Here is a 25,784-nt window from a genome sequence, read left to right on the forward strand (position 1 = left end):
ATACAGAAAATCATAACACACCTATTTGTAACTGTAGTTAAGACGCAAGACAAATTCAATACATTTTAATAATTGTTTTAATGAAACATGTTGAACTGACAATAATAGCCTATTTTGTAACTTAGTTTTCACCTAAAAAAAAAAAAAAAAGTGCATAATTGCTTGAGATTAATCTTAATGTTTGAACATTAAATAAAGTGCAGTGAACACTGAACAGTCTCTGAGAGGTTATTTTCTCCCACTCTCGTTTCATTCCTTCTGATTGGATTGTGTGAATTTTCATCACTGTGTTTTCATTTTCGTTTCAGCCATTGACGAAATTGTCAGTCAATTTTATCGTTATCCTCTCAATGAATGGCTTCTATTTTAGTTCATTTTCGTCAGATTTTTTTTTTTCGTTAACGAAATTATCAGTTTTTCATATTGTTCTTTGAAATTACACATTAAAATTTTTTTTTTTTAAAGCACAAAATCGGACAAATACCACCCAGGGGTTTTAATATTATTTTCCAGACATCCATTTTCTGTATTCTCTTTATTAAGGGTAGCAGGGTGCTGTGGCCCCCCACATTCACACCTGTGGAAAATTGTCTTCATTATTGTTTAGGAAATGTGGGATCAAGCTGGGAAAACATATTTTATGCACATTATCTATACAAGAAAATAAGTCATTAGTAGGCTACAGCTAGTAAGTGTATATGTGCATGGATGGATTATCGCGGCAAAGTAGAAGTGCTCACCCACACAGATTTATCCAGAAATACAACTCATCCAGAATAAATTTTTTGAATAATTTATCAAAACATTTTATTGTCTTGAACAATACAATACAATATGTCACAGAAATATCACAGAGGGATTTAAGACAGGTCTGGCTCAGGTTTTCGTCTACATATCCTATTTGAAACTATAAGTGCAGCAAAAATGAACATCAAAATGAGAGAAAAAACAAAACATGACATCTGTCAAATAAAAAAAACCCAGAATGAGGACAAGACGCACACACAGAAAACAAAACCTTGGCCATTAAAAGTCACATCTTTTTAAGTCTCTGCAAAATGTGTCAAAAGTTACAACTACAGCTACCAATGCTCAAAAAGTCACCAATATCCACACGAGATTATGAAGTTCACACAATTGAAAAAGTAAAAAACAAAGAGTATTAATGAGTTAAATACAGTACAAAGATTTGATTTTAGTTACAGTAAAGTGTGTTGTAATGTTTGTAAGCACCAGCAGGTTGGCTCGAGTTGTATCGCTGCGTATTCATCATCGTGTCGTGACGGGACGGGAAAGGGAAGAGGGCACGGAGACAAAGAGGGCTCGAAGCACCAAGGGGATTACACTGGACCCTCGATGCACGTCCCCCCCAACCCCCCAACGTCGTCGCCCCATACTACATCTTGAAAATACCTTGTAGCCCCATCAGCGAGTACCATTTCATATGCAATAAATATTTCAGAAAATCATGTTGCATGTACAGTATAAATAATGTCACAATTTACAATTTTTCTCTGCAATCCCCCACAAAACAAACCAGAACAAAAAAAGAGGTATAAAAGTAGGAAGAAATTCCCAGTGCAGTAATTAAAATGAGTGATTTAGGATACTTCAGGATTGTTTCTTCTTCTTTTTTTTTTCAAACAACAAAACAAGAGACCGAGGATGACAAATTTGAACAATTACAAATTAAGATTCAAAAGAGAACTAGAAAACAGATATATTATATACATGATATGGTGTGCATAGAGAAATAATAGCAGGGGGTAAATCCGATTTGACTTTTTATGTTTACATAACAGACCTTTCCCAAATTCTCCTCATAAAAGGAATAAAACCTTTCAAAATTGCATACGTTACTTCAAATCTCGTTATATTTTATTACGTAGTACACTGTGTGTACTTAAGGGGTTTCATCAGCTTTACCAGCAAATTAAATGTTGAGTTGGGTCCTTTTAAACATTGGACCAAGTTAAGTGGTCTATTATACACAAAAAATGAGATTAAAAAAAAAAAAAAAAAAAAAGAAAAAAAAAAAAAAAGAGTATAAAATTTGAGAACTTATAGTGAGACATCAATTTACTCCTTGTTACATATCCAGTGATATCTGCTGGTATAACATGTACGCAAGAGGAGCAAAAGTGAAGTTCTGTACTCGCGCGGATTCGTAGCTTCTTGTCTCGAGGCAGCAAAAATTGGCCATTCCCGTTTTACTTCGTCTATGCACAGCACCTTTCTTTTTTTTTTATCCCATAAAGTCATTCACAATGTACAGTTATTTATGTTCATGTCATCTAAAAACAAGCAACACAAAAGAGGTATAAAAATTGAGATTCTGTTCCCATAGCAAACAAACACAATAGAAAATCCACACATTTGCTTTTCGGTGTATCATAGATTATATATTGACTGTTTGATCCCCCAACTAAGAACAAAGCCATATTAGTTCTCTAACAAATCCCTTATTTTAAGAGATTATTTTTTTTTTTAGTTAAACAAAAAGCATATTGGCATAGTTTTTACACTCCAATTACAACTTCTCATAATACAGTTTACAAGGCCAATGTGGTGCATTTCCAAGCTGGTGGAAATATTTTTTTTTTGGGGGGGGGGGGGGGACTGATCTGACAATAATAAATACGACCGGAGTAGATAGCACCTCAGAGAGTTCACAGGCAATGAGTAACATGTTGTTAAGTTTACCTGAAGATCAACGCAAACCGCGATCAATATCAATCAATAGGATGCAAATGTGACGACAATCAGCTACCTCTCCCGTGCGAAGCGGTTTCCTCTGCTGGTACAATAGAATCACAGCAAATTCGTGGACATATAGAATAACTAGATTGGTGTAAAAACACGGAATTTGCATAAAAGTACCTGAATTGATACATAAAATTGGCTACTTGACGCTTTTGAATCACAGCAGAGTCCGTTGAATGTAAATAACCTGATTTTTACAGCAGTGCTCACTTTTGTTCTTTTTTTTTCTTCTTTTTTTTTTTCCCATCCATGACAATTACCATTCTAGTCATTCTATTTCAACGCGCACGTCCAATCAGCAGCTGGTATGGGGAAGACAGTGAGCTGTACTTATCGTGAGATGTAAACAACAGAGTAAACGTCGATCGGCTGATTCACAACGTGCTTGCGGGAAAACAGATTGCCTTCAAGGCAACGTTTGTGCTGCCCTTGGTTTTGGTTATGGCTGAAAGACGCCATGGCGACATCCTCATTTTGAGATGGGCGATGGAGCCTGACGGGGAGAAGACAAACGAGGTTAAGTTCAGCGGTGACACATATTCCACTCATCAGGTCAAATCGCAAGTCACTGTTAACATGAGTTACGGAGGAATCGCAGTGCTCAGGGCGACGGGCGGCAATGTTTAGACGCTTTGGCCACGGCTGCCCAATAATAAAAAAATAAGAAAAAAAGACAAAATAAGGTAACAACAATAGTTAAAATCAGCCTCATGTCTCACATTGCAGGAGGCTTACATGCTTTCTGCTACAGATTCCCCCCCAAAGGAGAAGAACTTTGCAAATGTTCTATTCGGAAGGCTTAATTAAACATGATCAAAAAAGCCTTGACATCAATTTAAAACATTGCATACATTTGTAAAATAATGGATTTCCAACAAATCTTTTGTCACAATTTCATAGTGAGTCTTGGCTGCGCAGTCATTTGTGAGTTATATATATATAATTTTTTATATTTTTAGATATATTTTTTTTGTCCCCACTGACTTCAGACTCAATATAATAATAATAATAATAATAATATATAGAATATATATATATTTTTAAATCTGAACCAATCAGATTACAAGTTGAATATACAGAAAATATACCTAAAATCCCTTGGGGGACGTCAGAATTTTTCCATGGTTCAGCACTACTCGAGTGGGATTTCATCTCATACATAGATTAAGCCGTGGGTTGTGTTTTATTTTTATTTTTATTTGACTTGTGGCATTTGAGCCCAAAATGGGCTTTGCTCTTGAAGTGTGATAACTAAGTCACACTTGAACTACTATCCGTATCCATACATATATATTATATATATACTTTGTAATGCCCTCAATGGACAATAAAAGCAATATTGTACTATATATATAAAATTTTCAAATTGGAATATTTCATACGACATAATTAGAATCTTGAAAAAGCCAATACATCATAACCGCATGCCATTTTGACAATGGTTTGCAGTATATCAAAAATTATGATTTATACTGGGAGTCAATGTGACCAAAAACGGGCATTTTATAAAGAAACATGGTATAAATCTGCCTCCCCCATTTGTATTAATTAAAAAAAATTGTGCACGGTGCCATTTTGAACCTCTGCATGTCATAACAATCTGCTGAAGTGTTTTACTCAGCAGTGTTAATTTTGACAAGGAATTTCTATTTAGTTTTAGTTCTCGTCTTTTGACTAAAATCAATTAAAGTTCTAGTCCCATTCTAGTCATCTGATTGTATTTTAGTATGAATCCATTTTAGCCGGACGAAAAAAAAGAGGAATTTTAGTCGACCAAATTGCCAGGGTAAGGTAGATAAGGGTGATGGATTTCATTAGAGTACATGAAGCCGAGAGTGAACATTGAACAGTACATGAGTGAAAATGCATTTTTCAAGGTGGAATCAACCAAAAAGAAAAATTCTGGACATTGTGAGGACTAGTTGGACAATGAAGGATTTATTCGCCACTTTCACAGTGGCAGCAGCTACATACTGTAACTCTCTGACCAAATGAACATTACGTGAAGGCCTAGTTCTGAAACCCAATGCGCCCCCTCTGCACGCTTCACTTCTTGTGCTTTAACTCATACTATTCTGGTACTCTTACTGTTAGATATACCGGGAATTGTAAATGTGAAATTTTTCAATAAATTGTGAAGGTGTAAGATTTGATCTTATTTTCGCCCCCATCCTCATGTTTTCTTATTTTTTCATCAAAAAAAAAACCCTGGGGCGCTAATTTAGTGACCCACCAGGCTTCCCATTCATAATGTTAATTTTTGTGTTTCTTGGACAGAATGTGACTGAGAAGACAAATTCCTTGTCTTTTTACATATTTGGTCAATAAATCAGATTCGGAGTAGAGCACAGAGGAGTACTGACATGCTTTTCCAACGCAAACTTTAGCCATTAGCGCTTCTGAGAATGGTGGACGCATGTTATAGAAAATGGATGCAACCGGAATGGAGCTGAGACGAACCAGTGTGAAGCTGTCGTAAATTTTCATCAACTCCTCTGTTCGATACTGTTCCAGCACCACCACGCCAGTCAACGACGGGCTCTCAGCCCGGGCGCAGTCCTCGCAGTGCACCACGTAGGTCTTCTTCATGCTGTGTTCGCTGGTCACAAACAGCATGTTGAACACCTCCAACTGCACATACCGAAAAGTGCATGACACACAACTAGACAGCTGAAAACGTGAAAGGAAAAGGACGAGTTGGGGAAACTGACGTCACACTCGTTGCAGTAGTAAGCCGGCTCCTCCTTCAAACGGCTCTGATAACAGATTTTCTTTCCTGAGGCCACCAATTGTTCCCTCAAAATTTGGATATGCTTGATGGACTGCAGGAGGCAGTGTCTGACGGAGCAGGGACACAAACGCGGGTCATTTAAAAATGTGTGCGGTCATTTTGAGTTCATTTAAAGTACATATGAGGGATCATTTGGTACAGCTAATCTCAGTGCAATGGGACAGACTTGTAAAATGATAATAATAATAATAATAATATCACCAACAACAAACATCTTACTTAATCATCTTGTAGGTCTCATGATCTGTGATTTTGATGGTGCGAGCCACATTCCAGGAAACGTGGATCATGGGAACAATTGACTTAACCTTCTTCAGCTCATTCCACTCGTATCGTTCCAGGGCGAGTTGATACTGGTATGCTAACGCCGGAAACACAGGTTATGTGAAACTGAACATGAAAATGTCTTAATCCAGACAAAGAGATGGCTAGCAGGCAGCTTTGTCGTCATTTTCTCCAAAGTGTTGCTTCCCGTGACTCACAGTTTAAAGGTCCCACATTCCAGGCGATGTTGTTGCACCAGCCCACTGCTTGCACCCAATGCACAGTCCCTGCATTGATCCACACCAAGTCGCCCGGCCTCTGGATGAAACGGTACACGGGGATGTTGGAGCTGTAGAGGTCTTCCAGAACTGGCCACCAGGACCCTGTGAGGTAGTCTACTCCATGCCTGCGATAGAAACAGAACTAAGAAAACCGTACAGTGGAACGGCTTTCTACTATTGTTAAAAATCAAGCCTCCTCACTCACTTCTCACAGAATTTGTTGATAGACTCCCAGTAGTGCTCATGGACAGCAAACCACTCGCAGTCACCTGGTCCAATATTTATGTTGACTGAGCAGAAGTTGTTGTTCTCCTGGTGACCTGAGGACAAAACAATGCATCTGAAACTTGTAATTGTTAATTACACATTTGTCAAATTGCTTTGAGTAGCATAAAATTATTATGGTTATTTTTTTAATTCTCTCAGCTAAGTGGTTCAGAATGTTGTTGTTGGCCCACCAGTTTTCTATGTGCATTCATCTTTATTAAAAAAACAAAATATATTATTTTTTTTCAAGAGTGGATTCACTGGTGAACCAAATGAACAGGGAAAGTAGCATTTTCATAGAATCTGGCTCTCTTCACCATATACAATGAAAACAGCAGAGGCCCCAGAATTGAACCCTGTGGAACACCACAACAGCCACAAGTCGACTACCGAGTGCACCAAATTCCCTGCAGCACTGATAGGCCAGGAAATGTAGCGTGATCACCTGCAGCCAATGATGGCGAGACATATCATCATGAATTATTTGAGTTGTGTGTTTGTCTTGATCTTCGCCAAACCCCTGAGACCGACTCACCTAACTTCTAGGGTTTGATCGAACCCAGGTTAAGAACCACTGTCTGACCTGAATGAGAAACTTTTGTCCAGTAAAAAAAAAAAAGGGGACTTAAATGCAGCCCCCATTTTAGCAATCATTGTTGGAAAAACTCCCCAAAAATCTAATGTTGGCCCCTAACAGTATATCAAAGGTCAACTGACCTGGTGTCCGGCTGCCCGGAACTTTCATGTAGAGCTGGACAGTGTTCATGCCCAGGATGGTGTGACCGACATGACTGAGCATGTTGTTGACCGACTCCACTCGCATGAACGCTGGCAGCTTGAGCAGCTCCTGCAGCTGAGGTTTCCACCTTCGAGAAGTACGGCAGATCGTGTGAAACAACTACCTTTTCATTATTTGACCGGCGAGAATTTATGAAACTCACCGTTTCGGGTCTGAGAGATCTATATTGGTCCCGAATTTGATTATCTTTCCAACAGACTTCATTTCCGAGCTGGGAAGGAATGGGAACGTTTGAGTTGAGTATCAGAACACTCCAAATGTGAATCCCTTCTAAATGCAGATGCCGTCTTTTGCGCTAACCTGGGTGCGTTGGCGGCGGTGTTCTTGCTGGAGGCGAGCGCAGAGGTGGCTTTAATGTCAGTCGAGGCGTTATTGCTGGCTGATGTCACACCTGCTTTAGCAGTGGATGACGAATTTGAGGAGTCAGCTTGCTCGTCTTCCTCTTCGTTCTCACTCTCCTTCTCCTCCTATAAAGCGTCTACATGAGCTTAGCTGGTAGGTTGGCTAACGGCAACAAGTCTGTCCATTAACTTATTCACTGCCATTGACGGCTACAGACGTCAAAAATGCATTTGAACTATTTCTATTAGTTTAACATTTTTTTTCCACTTTTGTTATCAAGAGTATGAAAACCTAGAATTTTTTTTAGTGTACATTTAAAACAGATATGAAATGTGTTGACTATTGAAGTCATGCGATTAATTACAATTAAAAATTTTAACTGACTGAACTTTTTATTATCTTTAAGTCGCGTAATTAAATCGCATGACTTCACTAGTTAACTCACAATTAATCACACATTTTATATCGGTTCAAAATGTACAATAAAAAAATCTAGGTTTTCATACTCTTGTTAACAAAAGTAGATTTTTTTTTAAACTAATAGAAATAGTTAAAATAAATTTTTGGCATTTATAGCCGTCAATGGCAGTGAATGAGTTAATTACATCGCACTTCACAACTTCAAGGTGAAAGGCATATATGAAGTATTACTATTTTCATACTTCATTTTTTTATGGCTACATTATGCACTGAATTCTCAGTTTGCATTTATTTGTACACCAATGTTAAACATTGCATGCTTGATGAGCACACGTGTGGGTGCCCCGAGGAAAAAGGTCTACCTGCAGGCTCTCCTGGAAGCTGGAGGCCTGGTACTGAGCGTATTTGGCAATGGTGGTATGTGAGCGGCTGCTATCGCAGGGCCACGTCTGACTGGAGCCACGGGTATCCCAGTTTTCATCAGCGGGCTGCTGGACCTGAGTCCTCACCTCCACAGCATGCTCCGCATTGGCTTCCACCAGAGATTTGGTGGAAAACAAGCCAAGGTCTCACATAGAAAAAAAGAAAACATTTTTATCAGATGTTTCTTGACCAGTTTTAAATTCTGCCTGCGGGCGCAAAGTGTAAAAGTGAATGTTGCTTAAACAATTTTCCCAAAATGGTGACAAGGTTTCCTTCTTGAAAACTGAGTGTAACCCTATTGACAAATTGTGTTTTTAAGTTAAGATGGCTAGAGTCATACATGTCAGCTTGAATGAAGAGTAACACTTTTTTTTTTATTGAAAGATATTAGCGGTGTCAGGTGATCACAATTTTTTAAATCGTAATTAAATCGCAGGGCTTCAATAGTTAACTCACGATGAATCGCAAATTCTATATCTGTTCTAAATGTACAACAAAATGTACAATAATATATAAGTTTTCATACTCTTGCTAACATAAAGGTGGAAAAAAATGTTAAAGTAATAGAAATATGGTTGCATCTTTTAGTCATTGATACAATAATTTCATAATAATTCATAAAATTGAGTTAAAATTAAAAAAAGATGTACTGTAATGTAAAAAACGAGTGTGATATTGATTTGTGTTGTGGTCATTTTTAGATGGCATAATTGCATTTGTAAGACACAGGTAACAGCTCAGTGCATTTTTCTTTTCATATTAAAATCTAATCTTTAACATGAAATTGTGCACAATTTTAAAATGATTAAATACAACCTGACCCCGTCTCCACAAATATATGCATTATTATTAAATTCATTACTGCTAAATTTTGACGTGGACGTGTCTGCTGCGTTGCGACAGGAATTCCCCCCAGTACAGGCTTTCCAAGTAAAGGGCTGTCATTAACCATGCGTAAAAAAAAAAGAGTGGTGTTAAAGGAGCTTTAATTCCACTCAAAATGAACACAGTCATTTTAACACCCCAAAAAATATACAAAACGCATACAACTTAAATATCATGATTGTGTAGACCTGCACAAGATGACTAAATGGCACAAATATTGCCCCTTTGTCTTCAGTGATTGCATGTATCGCATTGTGGGTTTACCAGTTTCACACACCGATGACAAAGAATAAAGAGCAATTATTGGTTCAGCAGCCTCAGAATTTGTGTTGTGTATAAACTCACTGAGGCGGAGAGAGCCAGCAAGGCCCCTGATGACAGTAACCGCATTTTTGGGATCGGTGCAGAACTGAAGCAGGACCGGTGAGAAGGCGTCCCTCCTGCTCTCCAACTGCAAACAATAACAATGCAATTGATGTGCTGTATTCTCTATCCACAACACTGCACAATCAATCCAACACAAATGCCGCATCCAAAATGTTGCCTTTACCAAGATAATTTTGCTCAGAAATTGTTGGAGCGGTAGTCAAATATCTTTATAATTGTAGAATAGGACTGCATTATGTTGACAGATGTTTCAGATATTTTGAGACTCGTGCTCAAGCGATGCTGGTAACATACTCAAAAATTTGCTAATTTTGCCTTTATTTTCGATTTAATTTTAAAACATGCTAGTCTTATTATCATTATTATTATTTATTTTAATTAAAACTAGTAGCCAATATAATTTAAGTGAAATCCGTAAAAATTATGTGAAGTCAAAAAGGTTGTGTTCATTTTATTTTTAATTTAAAAAAAAATCTTAAATGTCACTGTTAAAAATGCACTTCCGATTAGGTGGCAAACCCGGGTGTCATTTTTATGTTACGCAGGGTTGTTGGTATTTGCTGGATATCACAATTAAAGTAATTTAAAATCAAGTAATATGTAATCTGTAAACTACTTTTTTTGGGGTAATTATGCTTGTGGGTTATTAAATTACCCAAATTATTCAGGATTTTAGTCTTTTTTAAATCATTTGAATGCACTAATAATCAAAATCAAGAACACACACACGACTTCCAGGAGTCAAATATCAACACTATTATTGAGGTTTAACAGCGAAATAAAATATTAAATTGTTTTATATTTGCATAGACTTACATAGATGCTTGGCGTGGGAGGGTTGCGCTTTTCTCGAGGAATAGGAATCTGGACGGAAAGTTGAGGTTTCACAGAAAGGGAAGCAAGCAGGTACGACTCCGTGAACTTCTCCTTAACCTTTGCCATCCTGTGAAAAAAAAAAAAAACACAAAACAAAGACTGCATTGAAGTATTCTTTCAGATCAAACGAAAAGTAACAATCTTTGGGCGACTACTTACTTGCAAGCTCCCACAATTTCGGCTCCTGTGTTTTGGATGCTAATCTGACCGAGTGGGATTTTTTGCTCTTCTGTTTCTGCTTTGTTGATTGCGTGTTTGCCATCAATCTTCATTTTCACCAAGAGCACCTTCAGCTCCTTGGTAAAGCCCATGGACAACATTTTGAGCTTGAGCGGGTCAACAGAAGCTGGGGTACAAAGAGGTTTAGTGGCTGGTGTGGCGGCGTTCAATTTGGATGCATTCATAGTTGACGTTTTAGTATCAGAGGTTGCAGGTCCTGATGAAACAACAGTTCCAAGCACGCTGACATCACCTTTAATCTTTGTCATGATGTTTGCTTTTGCTTTTTCATGTTTCGCTCTCTTTTTCGGCACATCATTGACAGGAGGGGATTTTTGTTTTTTATGTCTTCGTTTGGATTTGTGGATAAGCGTGCTTTTCTCTTTCTTTATCTTAATTCTACTTCGGGCCTGGTGATCTCTGTCCTCGCTCTTTAGCCTCTCGTCTTTGCTCGAGACAAGGAGGTGGTTCAAAGAGGTGGTGTGGGTGGTGGTCAGTCGCAGCTCTGCGCTGAGCGAGTGGTCCAAAAGAGAGACCCCTTTTTCGCTTTGGATGCCTTCATCCTTGCCCTTTTGTCTCTCTTTGATATCAACATCCGGCTCCGCTATTTTGCTGGTGGACTCGCGGTGATCTGCCTCACTGCGCTTTTCTAAAAGCGAATCCGGCGGATTCTTCGTTTCCTTGGATGATGCCGGACGCGACTTGAGGGCTGAATCTTGATTCTGGTGACAGTTAATATCTGGCTCACGGGCAAGAGAGGAAGCAACTTTAACCCCACTAGCGGTCAAAGCAGGAGAACCCCCAAATGGACCCCCTCGACACGCAGTCCTCTGGCCGCTGAGAAAAGTGGCCAGACTCTTGAAGACATCATCCAGACCTGCTTTATGGTGAAGCTCATGATGTAGAGAGCTGGACTTGACTGGAGTTTCTTTCTTTGCCTCATCTTCAAGAACATGATTAGTTGTACTTGACGCATGGTGGGGTTCTGAACAATCTGCCAGTTTACTCTCAACATTAACCACAACATCAATATTCTCGTCTTCCAAGGGCGGAGGAGAAAGACACTGAGTGGGGCTGGGCTGGAGGACGGGTCTGCTTAGCATTCCCTTTTCCATGTCGTCGTCATCCTCTCCCACATCTGACACGGGTGAGCCCTGCCAGCTGAGGACAGGAGGAGTGTTGGCAAGGTTGTCTCCCACTTCTCTATTTCCAATCACGGCCACGGGTTGGAGATCCGGGGCGTGGAGAAGCCCTCCTTGCCCTGTCTGCTCGACGCTCACAGAACACGCTGCGCTGAGAGGTTCTAAGGCTTTATGCAAAAGGGAAGGCAGTGCATTTTTAGGTTTTGGTCCTTGTTCTGATCGGGATGAGACTGTGGTCGGGTTGGAGCTGTTTTTTGCGGGGAGTGTAAGTCCTTGAGGAAAAGTGGAAAGATGCGCCTCTGCTGAAGAGTTAGAAATAAGAGAGGAGCCGTAACATTCCTTCTCTGTGTTTTTTGCTTTCAGGGTTATTTTCTTTTCTTTCTTCCCGTCCTTATCCCTTTTCTTTTTTTTCTCAATTAATTTCCGTTCTTTTTTCTTCCGTTTCTTTCTGTCTTCAGCCTTTTTATTTGCCTTTGCCACATCATCCCTTCTCTCTCTCTTCCCCAGTTTGTCATTTTGTATGCATCCAACCATTCTTCGGGCTTCTGATTCCTTTTCTGGCTTGTTTATTCTTGAGCTGCCGTGTGGAGACGAGCAAAGAAGCTGTGAGGTCTTCTTGTGTTTGACATCTGAAAACCTGGATTTTGGGCCAGCTGGAGATGTATGAGATGGGATCGACGTTGAGCAGAATCTTGCTCTGTGAGTTGGGCTTCCCTGGATTTTTGGTTGCCCACTGAGGCCAGGGCTACATTGTTGACGGTTAGCTGCTTTGTGTAATGGAGGGCTAACACGTGAAATGTGAGCAGAATCTTTTGAATGAAGGGAGGAATAGTTAGGAGATTCTTCTGCAGAATTCTTGAAGGTGGCTGGCTCTCTTGAAATGTCTCTTATGTTACGGTGGATTTCCTGTAGAGTAAATACATATGTTAGGGGTGTCAAAAATAGTGCGTTAATTTTGAGTTAAAGTTAAATTAACACCACAAATTATTATTATTATTTTTTTTTTTAGCAGTAATAAATTTAATAATAATGCAAATATTTGTGGAGACTGGGATCGAATTGTATTTTAACATTTTTAAAATGTACAGATTTTCTCAAGTTACTTCATGTTAAAGATTAGATAGCTCTTAAATGAAAAAAATAAAATAAAATGCATTGAGCTGTCACCACCATCTTACAAATGCAATTATTCCATCTACTGGCAGAAAAATGACCAGAAATCAATATCACACAAATTTTTTACAGTACAGTACATCTTTTTAATTTTAACTAAATATTATGAAATTACTCTATCAATGACTAAAAGATGCAGCCATTTTTCTATTAGTTTAAAATTGTTTCCCACTTTTGTTAGCAAGAGTATGAAATCTTAGAAAACATATTTAATTATATTTTATTGTACATTCAGAACAGATATAAAACTAAATTTATATTAAATTCATTAAATTAAAATTAATCACCTGACACTAATATATACATAAAGAATACTTAGCAGCTTGACACAGACACATTATGGACTTATTATGGGTGCGGGAACAAAAAAAATAAAGCCTCAAAATGTGCCCAAACAAATGTACACAGAATGGTGGGTAGCAAAATTAAAACATTTACATATATTATTACAAATGAACAATTTCTTACTGTGCTTTGCTTGCGGAGATGATTCCTCAAGTTCTCCTCTTCCTCAAGGCGGTGTGTCAGAGGTTTGTGCTGTTCATCTCTGAGGTGGCGAGTGTGCCGCTGTTGGTGGTAATGAGGATTTTGGTGGCTGTAAGGCATACGAGTGTGTTCTGCTGGTGAAGACATTTTTCGGTAACCGTTCCCAAGATGTGAAGCTCTGCTGCTGCTGCTGCAACCCTGGTTTTGGACTGTTGGGTCACTGTTGCAAAAGCTATGTCCTCCAGCGCGTGATTTTGAGGTCTCCTAAATAAAGAAGGAATGAAATCAGAAATGAAGTACAATTTTAAATGAGTAAGCGAGCGTACCTGTTGATGTGTTGTTGAGGTCCTGTGGTCAGAGGGGTGGTTCGGACCCGCCCGGTCGTGAGGTGGCTTCCAGTCATCTTGGTTACAACGGTGGTGGCGAGGTGAGGATGGTGGGTGGGCAACTAAATGTCTTGATCCTGGATGAGATGACTAAAGAGAGAAACGCAAAAAAAAAATAAAGTAAAATGAGAAAATTATTACTTAATTTAAGCAAAATTATCTGCCAACAGAACAAGACATTTTTACTTAAATTTACCTGTAATATTTTGAAAATTAAGAAAATAATACTAGGTCCATATCAACCACAGCGGTTTTGAAAATAGTATTTTTACACTAAAAACCAGTAATACTGACTTTTTTCAAGCTGTAATATATAAAACTATGTTCCTAAAATACATGCATATTCGTTTACGGTTGGCCATCTTAGTTTCAAGCAGGGAGATAACCGGTCCCATTTTTAATTGTCTTTGATATGACCCAGCGAGGGAAATGAACCCACAACCTCCCAGTCTGAGGGTAGACACTGCGCAGGTATTGCATTTACTGACAAGAAGAAAAATGAGCTTAGTAAATAACTAAACCCCGGACTTATTTTTACAAGACAAAAAATGCTTATAATAAAGAGCTATACTGTATTGCACTTTTGTCTGATCGTTTTCTGACTTGTGGTTTTTTTTTCATTTACCTCATTACTAGATTCTACAAAATCTTAAAATAAGAAAATTCAAATTATGAAACCCCAGTTGGTTAGTTATCTTAAAATGTGGACATTTTTTGTTTTAAGCCTCGCAGTACTTAACACTCAATGCCAAGACTGCTTGATCAAATAAGTAATAAGTATCTTAAAATAAGTATAAATAACCAGAAATAGACAGACAGTAAGAGTCCATATCTATCCACATTTAAAAGCGTTTAAGAGGGATAAAAGGTCTAGGTTGAAAAAAAAAAATTGGACCCCCTGAAAAAGGTACATTAAAATAAAATCACTTTTTTTCCCCTGATGGTGTACAATGCACGGTAAACTACCAGCGGGTGGTACTATAGCACACATTTTCTACTTCACCATACCCGCCGCCTTTCATTCAACAATCCTCGCTTGAACACGCGCCTTTTGGTATTCTTGCTCAAGGGCATAGACTGAGAAATGCAACTACCAAGCTAGTGATTGTTGAACCATATACCTGATCAGGACCAGAGTCCCGGCTCCTCTTGGCTGGACACTCATCCCTGGTGGCTGTCGGGTGCAGTGGGGGTGGACTATGCTGGTGCATTTGGTCTTGGCGCTGGTGAGAGGCTGGCCGTTTCCAAGGCCCGGGTCTGTCATTAATCATCCGACCAGGGAAGCTCCTGCGAAAATCCGAGGGAGCCCATCTTTCTGGGGGGGACTGGAGCTCTCTGTTGTGACGGTGCAGGCGAGGACTCCCATGCTAGAGCCAAAATTTAGAAACAAAATGTTAAGTACTAACAACATTTACTCCTTTGAAAAGATACTTTCCTCACAAGCCCCTTCTTCTAAAGGCCTCACCAAAGAGTTGCTGACATTGCTGTCCCAGTTTGTGTAGCGTTGTCCCGGTCTTGTTAGATAACCATTGTTGGTGCCAGCTCGGTTGTGGAAAGAGCGTGCAGAGTTGTGATGCCAGTTCTGGGCCTCAAATGGATGTTCTTTACCATCCCAAACGTTCAGGGACTGCCTGTGCCCCTTAGAGGAACCCTTGTCTTGGGCACAGTGGACTGTGCGTTCCCCCCTTGGCAAACAAACAAACATCATGGTGGATGAGATCATCACTGTGAAAACAACAAGCATGCTTGAAAAGGGCCTTTTTACACACAAATTAGCATATTGCGCAATAGAATGCACTCTCAAAATGCTTCTGGAGATTTGAGTTTTTCCACAAACTACTTTGACTATTTTTTACTCTTCACCTGTTTAACTGACGACTTGACGGTGAGATGGGACGATCGGGTGGAACGCGCCCTCCGCTGCATCTGCATTGGCAACAGATAAAACGGTTTTGTATTCAAGAAATAATGCTACATTCATCCGGCGGGTTAGCACAAACGACATGGATTGTCTGTCGTGCACTTCCTCTATTTACTGATTCAAATACAAATAAAGTCGTATTATTTTGTTAACAGTATCTCTCGTGACGTATTGGTGAATCTTCCGTCAGCGGAGATGCTGTGGGCTCGTTCACTCGCGTTTAAAACCGCACACTCTCAACTGCAGCCTAGCCTAAGTGCTTTTTCTTGAATGTGCTCATCACAGTTAATCAGCCTGTGTCGCTGCCACACTCCACAGAAACTGCCGTCGCACCTGCCGCTAGCTAACAGGCGATCGCGTGAGAGCAAAAATGATGTCAAAAGCATTTTCATATTCATATAACAAAACCAAAAGCGAAATGAACTATTTCTTCAAATTCAGATTGAAACGTCCATTAAATGATTCAATGTCTGTTTGTCTTGTCATGGCTGCTGCTGACCTTTGCGTTTGGCTCCAGGGCCGACAGTTTACCGGGGCCCATTGTCCTCTGTTTGGTCCTCCATCTGGATAGGAGTGCCATGTTTTACGGCCAGAGTACAGCTCTGCCGGGTGATACATGCAGCCTGCAAAAGACATGTTGAATGTTGGTTTTTTTTCACTTGTATAGCATTTTGGCTTTCTTATGTTGCTCTCAAATATATTGCAGTACAACTCTAAACTTTGCAAGCTCAATAAAATACAAACAGCATTGTTAAAGTTCTACCACTATGACATTGCCAATCAAAACCAATAATTTCTCTGTAAAAGGGAACATTTTTGACGCAACTCTTTGCTGGATCTAGTTACAGTATATGAATTTCTAACGTACATATTGAAATTTCTAGCTGATATACCGGTAATATAAGTAGCAATTTTGATTAGAACATCTATATAACGTACGATTGGCACACGCAAAAAACTTGAATAAAAACAAATACTCTGTGATTACCAGTCTGTCTGTGTTCGGGAGGCTTTCCACTTCTCACCTGAAAAAGACAAGACACATGATTTAGTGATTTATGGAGTTTTTTATTTTTTTGCTTGATTATTGGATATCTGCATTTTTTGTTTTGTTTTACTTTTGTTTCTAACGTTAAACATTTTTGCTGCACTTTATCATAGTTAGCATTCATCCAACAATAAAACACATGGCACTGATAGTAAAGAAGTTAACTTTCAGAACAAAGAAAAAGCAAATGAGATGTGTTGTTTTAATAAGTCTGATCTCTAAGCTACAGCCCCCATCTTCCAAATGATATCCATCCAACCACCTCTCATCAGCCTCTAGCTTTAGAGAGAACCATACTTATGAAAATTTGAATTTTAAAAACGCTTTATAAGACCTTAACCAATAGCTTTTTTTTAAAGCATCTCCATTTGGGGCTGACTTTTGTTATTGCGCGCAGCATCACAGGTAAATGCTTATTCACTATGTTTGCTTGGAACTCTGGGCTACAAAAATAATTGACCCGAGAAAATTTGGGAGCTAGTAGTGTAAAGCCTTTGGGACAAAAAGTAATTTCAGCCCTCAGCCAAGGAGGTTTTAAAAGGCATGTTTTCTTTGTGTTTTGCGACCCGTTTTCATTTACAAATGGGCAAATCATTACAAAATAAAAATAAAAAAACAAGTCTAAAAATCTTATTTAATTTTAACAATGTTTAATGTCGGCCCGATAATTTTATATAAAACGACCCACATTTTTTTTTTTTTACTTTGGGGGGGGGGGGGTTATTTTATATAAAATGACCCAGTTTTGGGGGGTTGTCTTGTCCAAAACAAATCTTTGAGGTTGATTTATATAAAATTACCAATTTTTTTTGCCAAATAACAGAAAGTTGCATCAAATATAAACCTAGCAGATCAGTCCAATGTTTTTTTTTTTAACCCCAAATTGGGTTATTTTTCACCTTACTGTTTCTGCACTGCTTTATCAATGAAGATCAAAACAGACCGGGATTTTGCATAATTGTAAGTTAGAAATCCTTGGTCTAGGACTTCACTTTGTTTTTTGTTTTTAACAAAATTGTTTCCGATTATTATTATTGCCTACATAGGTGATGCAATCTTTGTTGCGGGAAAAAAGAAGAAGCTGCACCAGATGTGGTTGCTTGCGAATATGCTTTCATACCCAGCTGTGTAACTTGTAGGCAATTCCTTGAGTGGTTAAGGTTTTTTCCATCCACATTTGCGTATAGTGCGCTTATAGAATGTTGTGCAGCCATGCATTGAAAGCCTCACTGTGTATAGTGAATGAGGTAAGTGAGGAAGCTCTTCACGAGTCAATTTCTACCCAGTTGCTACAGCAACTGAAAGCCAGACATCTTTTACTGCTTTGGCTTTAGGCCATGTAAAGACCATTTCATTTAGATTTATTTTTGGAGAAGAAAGAGGGCACAACATGCATTCATAAATCAGCAATATATTACCATGCACATGTAATTATGACTCCACGACATTCAGTGTGTACTTTATATAAGATTGATTGCTGTATAAAATAAAAAAAAGCTGCGACATGCTGACTAAACATGCCTGTTTAAAGTCCTTGTAATCCTCTCTAATTTAAAGAACATAAGCTTCCTGAAAATTAGCTGTTCATCACTTTGACCTTGCTTGAACTTGATTTTTTTGGCACAAAGTGTAACTAACTAAAAATGGCAAAAATAATTGTATTCAAGTATTTCTTTGCAATGCCTTCAAAATGAAATACTGCAATCGTACTTTAAAAGATGTCTGGCCTTAATTCATGACAACCTTTGTTTTCAATTTTTCTGTAATGTTTTGGTTCCCAGAGAAGCAAAAAAAAAAAAAACATCTTACAGCTCTTTAAACTTGAAAGGATTTATAGACCATTACACCGACTACAGATACCCCCCATCTGTTTTGAAGCCTCACTATTGCAGAGTGGAATGCACACTCTTGTTACAGAGATGCGGGGGGAGTTGACCGTCAGCTCCAGTTTGGCTCAACAACAACAGCGTTGTGTGCACGGCCAACATTAAACCCATCTGTGCAGGGTTAACTCATACATCTGGAGTTGAGCTCCGAAGCCCAAATGACGTCACGTGCGGCGAAGGGTTATGTTAGGAAAGTGTAGAATACCCCGCGGTAGGAAAAACACATTCAAAACAGTAGAGTCAGCACTGTGTAACATTTCGAAATCTATGAGCGGACAATATTGTTGCTTGCAAGCGACACCAACTCTTTGGACAATTCTGCCGTCTGTTCCGGCTGAAATGTGTATTTACCTAACAACTTGACGATTATTATCATATGTTTTTACCTGCTTGAGGGGGCGGCCATTTTGCTACTTGCTGTTGAATGAAAAAATGACATCACCGTTTTTCAGGGCTCAAGTAACAACCAATCATGACTCGGCTTCAGAAAACAGGTCAGCGGTGTTTGGTTGTTACCCGAGCACCCGTGATGTCATTTTCAGTCGACAGCAAGTGAAAGAATGCCGCCTCCTGAGATGGACAAAAAACGGGTGGATTTTGCTGCGTAACTCATATTCCAATAACACAATATTAATCAGAAGGCCGTGTTAGTGGAGGGCACATGCAAGGTATTATTGCAAAGAAAATGTATAGGTTGACTTCCCCTTTAACTCATTCACTGCCATTGACGGCTATAAACGTCAAAAATTAATTTGAACTATTTCTATTAGTTTAACATTTTTTCCCCACTTTTGTTAACAAGAGTATGAAAACATAGATTTTTTTTTTTTTGTACATTTAGAACAGATATAACATTTGTGATTAATCGTGAGTTAGCTATTGAAGTCATGCGATTAATTACAATTAAAAATTTTAACTGACTGAATTTTTTATTATCTTTAAGTCGCGTAATTAATCGCATGACTTCACTAGTTAACTCACAATTAATCACACATTTTATATCTGTTCAAAATGTACAATAAAAAAAATCTAGGTTTTCATACTCTTGTTAAAAAGTAGATTTTTTTTAAACTAATAGAAATAGTTAAAATGAATTTTGAAAAAAAAAATTAAAAAATGAAGTCAAGCGATTAAAAATTGTAATCGCCTGACGCAATTTAAAAAAAACAAAAGAAAAAATTATTAAAAATGAGGGGCATCAGGCGATTAAAATTTGTAATCGTAATTGATCGCATGACTTCAGTAGTTAACTCACGATTAATCACAAATGTTATATCTGTTCTAAATGCACAATAAAAAATTCTAGGTTTTCATACACTTGTTGACAAAAGTGGGACTTTTTTTTTTTTTAAACTAATAGAAATAGTTCAAATGAATTTTTGACGTCGATAGCCGTCATTGGCAGTGAATGAGTCAATGTTGAAGCCATTCTTTTAAAGCACCCTTACCTTACAGTGAAAGACGAGTCAAAAAGGGGAGATGGGCTCTCAGTCAGTCAGTCCAAAATAGCAAATACAGCAGACCCGTACAGTCTTTAAATAGACATGCTCGCCCCTCCACTATCTGGCAAAGACACACAGAGCAGACAGAGTGAGGAAATACCATTGTCAGTTGCTGGTTTATTGTGTCAAATAAAGCTTAGTGTTTTGTTTTTTTCCTGCATCCACAATGATCTGCATTGTTAGTTGTTTTTTTTTTCAAACATAGAATGAGAGATAAGGGCAGAAGAAGGATGGTGGATAAACATCCTCTTTCCTCCACGTGACTCTGCCTTTATTACCTTTGCTGTAATCATAACTTGATTTAGGGCGATTACTTTTCGTGTCAGGATACCAACAAACACTGCCCATTACAATTCCTCTTTATGGCTATCTTGATTCCGCACACCCTCCTCTTCCTCCTGCACAGTGTGTCCTTGTAACCCTGGCAACCAGTGATAATTTAGCCCAGAGTTGATAGTAAGGCCTAAACTAGGAGGGGAGACCGTGCGATTTTCGACAGAGAGGTGGGTAATGGCGGTGTGCTGACGGGAGAACATTACCGTCGGTTTCTGTCTTTGTTCATCCCTTCCTGGCGGAACATTTCCAGCAAGCATCTCCCAATCTGACAGTGAAATACTGCAAACGTGCATCTCTTACTGCAACCGTGCATGTGTGTGCACGCAGGGGTGGCAAACTGTGATCCGATACCATAAAAGGAAGGATGGGCTGCACCAGACTCTGACCGTCTCCTGTGACTTCCAGGCTCGCTAACACAAGAAGCAGACACGGAGAGAACAGATGGAGACGAGGCGACAAGCTGCAACAGTCAGCACTGACATGGACGAGACAGACAGCCTGCCCCAGATATCACACACTGTGTATGATTATATTGCGTGTCTGACAAAAAAAAAAGAAAAAAAAGAAGCATGGCAGCCAAGAGGGAGAATGTACAGTAGGAGCCGAATATCAATGCCATTTCTAAAAATAACCAGCAGGCTTGCTTTCCTCCCCTCTGCTGTATCCCCCCTTCTATAATGGCAGCCTCTCCCGGCGTATGCTCCATAACGCACGTCTCTCCGAGGGGTACTGGAATGTACCAAGGCAAGGTCAAGAGCGAGAAGGAGGGTTTTTTTCTTTTGCTAACAGTGCAAAAGTGTATTTAGAGTAGACAATGATACATGCAGGTTGACGGGTTCATTGCAGGGTGCACGTGCATGTGTTTGTGTGCACATCAGAATGCTGGCATGCGAGGAGGCATATTAGGTTGATGGGATGGTGAGGGATTGACAGGGGTGCAAGGAGGCGATAGATAGATAGATAGATAGATAGATAGATAGATAGACATGTGGCTTTTTACTGCTGCACTCCACACATTCAACAGTTTTAAGCTGAACGGTTTAAAGCTGCAATAGTTGAGAACCCAACCACCCACCCCACCAACAGCTTGAAAAATTCACCCTGGGTTCTAGAAAATGTGCACGTGAGAATGCATTGTAAGTGTGTGTCGAATGTGCAGCACGCTGCAGTGTCAGCTGCAGGACAAAACACACACACACACACAAAAGACAGATAAGAAACTGGTCCGAATGCAAGCGGGTCAATCGAAATGCAGTTACACTTGTATGCAGGCGCCAGTAGCTCTACTACAATGCACAATGTGAGATGTGTATTTCGAGAAGGGAAAGGCAAATCGAACACGTTGAAGTTGCCGGTGTGCAGTCGACTTTTACCTCTTATTTGTCTTCCGTCTTTTGGTCCACACTCCCCCCTCTGCACCCCTTTTCCTCCCTTTCACTCCTCTCCACCTTTTCTCACCCGATCCTGTCCACCGTGTATTTTCTCCCCCCTCTAGTCCTCTTCCTGTTTCCAATCCGATATTCGACGTTCGGGCTCACCGTGCAAGCCGAAGAAGGCGGGCCAACTCGCTGTCAATCACAAGACACAAGCCAATCAGAGGGTAGAAATGTGTGATCCAGCGTAGTGTGAGGGGAACGGAGGAGGGGCATGGATGGGGCCCTTTAATTTCTGTGTGTGTTTTAGAGTTGGACCACAGCCAGCTTAGAGAAATAGATATGCCATACAGTATATTCCACATCCGCCTAAAAAAAAGCTCGTCACATTTATGTATCTTTATTATACAGCTACAGGTAGATAATGTGCTAACACTTTTTTTTTTTTTTTTTAAATCAGGACACAAATGGAATCTTAATTAATCTCCATGTTTATTTGTTAACATCATTCTAAACCGGGTGAGATAGGGACACCACATACTATACTTGGGTTGGAGTCTGCCATTCAATATTAATTCATGAGTAGCTTTCATTCTCGTGTGTTCGTAATGTAGTATTCATGCATCCGGCCATTTTCTTCGGACCGCCTCAACAGATGGGAAGGGCTGCGCGTGCTTTCCTGAGCCCACATCAAGGGGAGGGGGGAATAGGGGGTGGTACTTAGCTCCGTGGATTATGTGTAAAAGGACCCCCCCGTCACCACCCGCTCTCATTTCACCCACCTGGAGTCGTAAAATTGTCAGGGCGTCTATCGAAAGTGCTCGGTAAGAGAGGGGTGGGGGGTGAAATGCAGAGAGGGGAGCTCAGCTAACTGCTAGCAGCTGTCTCAGAAATGCCATAGCAACAACCTGGATCCGCTCAATCTCTATTGGGTGTTACTAGAAGTCATGTGGTTATTTGGACCAATCAGCAATCTTTGGTGCAGACTGCTACTCAGGCCAAAATATGTGTTTATGTTGCCCCCTGCTGGGTAGGTGTGCGCCTCGACGCTGTATTTGTGTAGTAACCTGTCTGGGGTAGGGGGGGGGGGGGGTTGCGTAATTAATATAGATCTAATCGTGTAAACATTCTTTCATTCGCCATCCAATAATCCAGATTTTATTATTAGAAGATTATTGAAGAATGAATTCATGACGGCCTGGCAGCAAAAAAGCCACTGCAATACATTTATTAACGAATGTCTCCGAAATTACAGTTGACTATGGTCATCCATCCATATAATATTACGTTGCAGAGAAACTATTGAGTATTTTCCCACAGCATACACTCATCAAGCGAACCTGCATTGCCACCAAGTGGGTAATATAAACTACTGCAGGATGCGTTAACGACCCCTTTACAATGTCTTTCCAGAATATAGCAATTTTTAGTCAATTTCCCACGAGTCGTTTTGTGCTACTTTGCTGTGTAAAAGCGGAGACTTTATTGATGTGTGAAGTGCTGTTAATGAAGATCATAAAATAAACACATAACCCAAAAGACATTATAAAACACAAGGGATGGATTTGGTGAACCCTAATTGTCTCCTAAACACTGATTCATAATCTTTGTTAGATTTAAAACAATTAAATGTTGTTGTCACTATCGTTTCGAGCGCCCCCCACCTCTCTTCTCATGAAATAAAGTATTCCATCTTACTGCGCATGTGTAAACGTGATTCAGGAAGAAGGTAGCACCTTTTTTTTTTTTTTAATAAAAACTGCAGGGACTTCTCAGGCTCAATAGCGTCTTTTAGAAAGTTAAGTAAATAAATATATAAATACATTTTATTTATTTATTATTAGTATTATTATTATTATCTGAGGTCAACCCAATGTTATGATGATGTCTAATTGACCACCAGATAAAAAAAAGAAAAGTGCGAGGGGATACGTCAGTTCAGTATCATATTTCGAATCCTGTTGGCCTCCAGGATTCCAACGGACTGTGAAAGGCTACACAAATAATTCGCCATAGGTGTTCTGCACTCTGCAACAGGCATGTGCAAAATTCCACATGCTCAAAATGCTGGCAGTTGAAAACGCCCGTTCAGATAATTGCATCGCTGGGTTTGCTATATTAGTTGTGATTGCCGCAATTCCAGATTAGATTCGAAAGGCAATATGGTTGATAGTTGGATGAATGGAAGGCTTAGTCACTATAAATGATTTACCATTAGGGCATTGAAGGATTGTTGCTCCCCCTCATCTGACAAACAGTTTCGAATTGACATGCAGGCTGCAGCGGAGGGCAGCAAAGGACAGCTACTATAGCACGTTTGATTTCTATTACCGGTGCAATACATTTTGGATATCATCCACAGCATGCCTGATCATATAAAGGACATTTTTTTAAAGGGCATGTAACTTTCCATACATCAATTATTTTCCTCTTATCCAAATGGGACTCAACTTCTCAGTTCTCAATCTATCTCTAAGGACACTCTGTGGGCGAAACTCATTTTGACTGCTTGTATCCGCCATCTTGTTCTTTTGGTCACAACATAAAACTTGTTACCAAAGGTGAGGGTGGAAACGTGGACTGAACAAGGCACTCTAGAAAGATAGAAAGATAGAAAGATAGAAAGATAGACAGATAGATAGACAGATAGATAGATACAAGTAAATGTCAATCTCAAGTTTTAAGTCAAGGTTAAAAACTATGCAGAGGGAAAACATGGTAATATAATTTACAGTAATACATATTATAGATATTTTTACTTTTACTTTATTTTTTATTTTTTTAGAGAAATCTCACATCTCTTGCCCACTGACTGTATAAGCGAACAATTAAATCAAAATAAAACATTGTTAGCAACAAAATTAATCAATTAAATTTTAAAATCAACCGTTTTACTTTAAAGACTACTTTTATTTTATTTGTATTTTTTAATGTAATACATTTCTGCATTTCTTTCGTTCTTAAGCAACTAAAAAGAAGCAAAAGTACCTTGAATTATGCTGTAGGTGTACATTGCCATCTAGTGATGAACGAGCAGTACTTCCGGAGTGTTGCATTATTATCTTCCCAAGTAATTGGGTTGACACAAGAGAAAAATGATGCCAATAAAGTCTGCATCAGTCATCTGAACAATGTAATCTATTTATGATTAATGTTCTGAAGTTTAGACAAAGGAGATGAATGCAGTGTACATCATCCATAAATTAGGAGTCATTCTACCCCGGGGGGGATTAATTAAAGTGCTTATTGCAACAATATTTCAAGACGGTTATTTCAAACTCAAATTATTTCAAATTCAAGAAAAAACTGGAGACCGAGACACAGGTGGAAAGCATTTAGAACATAATTCTGTGTGTAATTTAAATGGCGAGGGGGTGAAAATAACTACAAATAACGCTCACCTAAAGACAACCATTCACACCAAAAGACAATTTAGTAAAAAATAAATACATAAAAAATGTTTACTTAATTTTCTAACATATTTTTGTAATGTAGGCAAATGCAAAAATAAGAAACCCCCCTTAACCCCCCCCCCTTTTTTTTTAACTTGCACATGCGCAAACCAATACCCCGCGGCATTTTGGGCAAAATGCTATGTTTTTAGCATTTAGCCTAACATACGTTGCCAGTCAAAAATGTTTACTCCACAATCCACATTGGCAAGTCCACGCTTTCATACAGCAATTTTTTTTTTCTTAACAATGTCACAAAAAGGATGATGGCAAATAATTTGTTTAACAATGTTTTTAATGTTTTCCAGTTCAGATACACAACATACAGTGTGTAATAGCCTCTATTTGAAATAGAAATATTA

General features: G+C 39.0%; 1 protein-coding gene across 2 annotated transcripts; it reads right to left on the reverse strand.

The window, feature by feature from the left end:
• Nucleotides 1–2,608: 2,608 nt before the first annotated feature.
• Nucleotides 2,609–22,084, reverse strand: kdm6bb (lysine (K)-specific demethylase 6B, b). 2 transcript variants are annotated; one of them, XM_086098998.1, is made up of 22 exons: nucleotides 21,971–22,084; nucleotides 20,208–20,322; nucleotides 16,814–16,850; nucleotides 16,325–16,448; nucleotides 15,768–15,830; nucleotides 15,370–15,589; nucleotides 15,026–15,271; nucleotides 13,845–13,994; nucleotides 13,501–13,782; nucleotides 10,658–12,765; nucleotides 10,439–10,565; nucleotides 9,581–9,686; nucleotides 8,290–8,495; nucleotides 7,466–7,632; nucleotides 7,308–7,376; nucleotides 7,084–7,232; nucleotides 6,305–6,419; nucleotides 6,037–6,224; nucleotides 5,774–5,915; nucleotides 5,475–5,601; nucleotides 5,224–5,394; nucleotides 2,609–3,256 (listed from the first exon to the last, which is right to left on the reverse strand). In XM_086098998.1, exons 4-22 carry the CDS (start codon nucleotides 16,441–16,443, stop codon nucleotides 3,233–3,235), a joined length of 4,779 nt encoding a protein of 1,592 aa, XP_085955124.1. In that variant the 5' UTR covers nucleotides 16,444–16,448; nucleotides 16,814–16,850; nucleotides 20,208–20,322; nucleotides 21,971–22,084; the 3' UTR covers nucleotides 2,609–3,232. The 2 variants fall into 2 exon arrangements, with proteins under 2 accessions (XP_085955124.1, XP_085955125.1); XM_086098999.1 differs by lacking the exon at nucleotides 21,971–22,084 and adding an exon at nucleotides 20,801–20,914.
• Nucleotides 22,085–25,784: the final 3,700 nt, after the last annotated feature.

This window comes from Leptonotus elevatus, chromosome 16, assembly GCF_054856555.1.
Source record: "Leptonotus elevatus isolate MCC_2025b chromosome 16, RoL_Lele_1.0, whole genome shotgun sequence".
Classification (NCBI taxonomy): Eukaryota; Metazoa; Chordata; class Actinopteri; order Syngnathiformes; family Syngnathidae; genus Leptonotus; species Leptonotus elevatus.

Coding starts and splice junctions, on each gene's coding strand:
- kdm6bb (XM_086098998.1), bottom strand. CDS start 16,443: ATGTATCACCCGGCAGAGCTGTACTCTGGCCGTAAAACATGGCACTCC. Junction 13,995..15,025: donor GGGACTCTGGTCCTGATCAG/GTATATGGTTCA, acceptor TTCTCTCTTTAG/TCATCTCATCCAGGATCAAG. Junction 10,566..10,657: donor GAAATTGTGGGAGCTTGCAA/GTAAGTAGTCGC, acceptor TTTTTTTCACAG/GATGGCAAAGGTTAAGGAGA.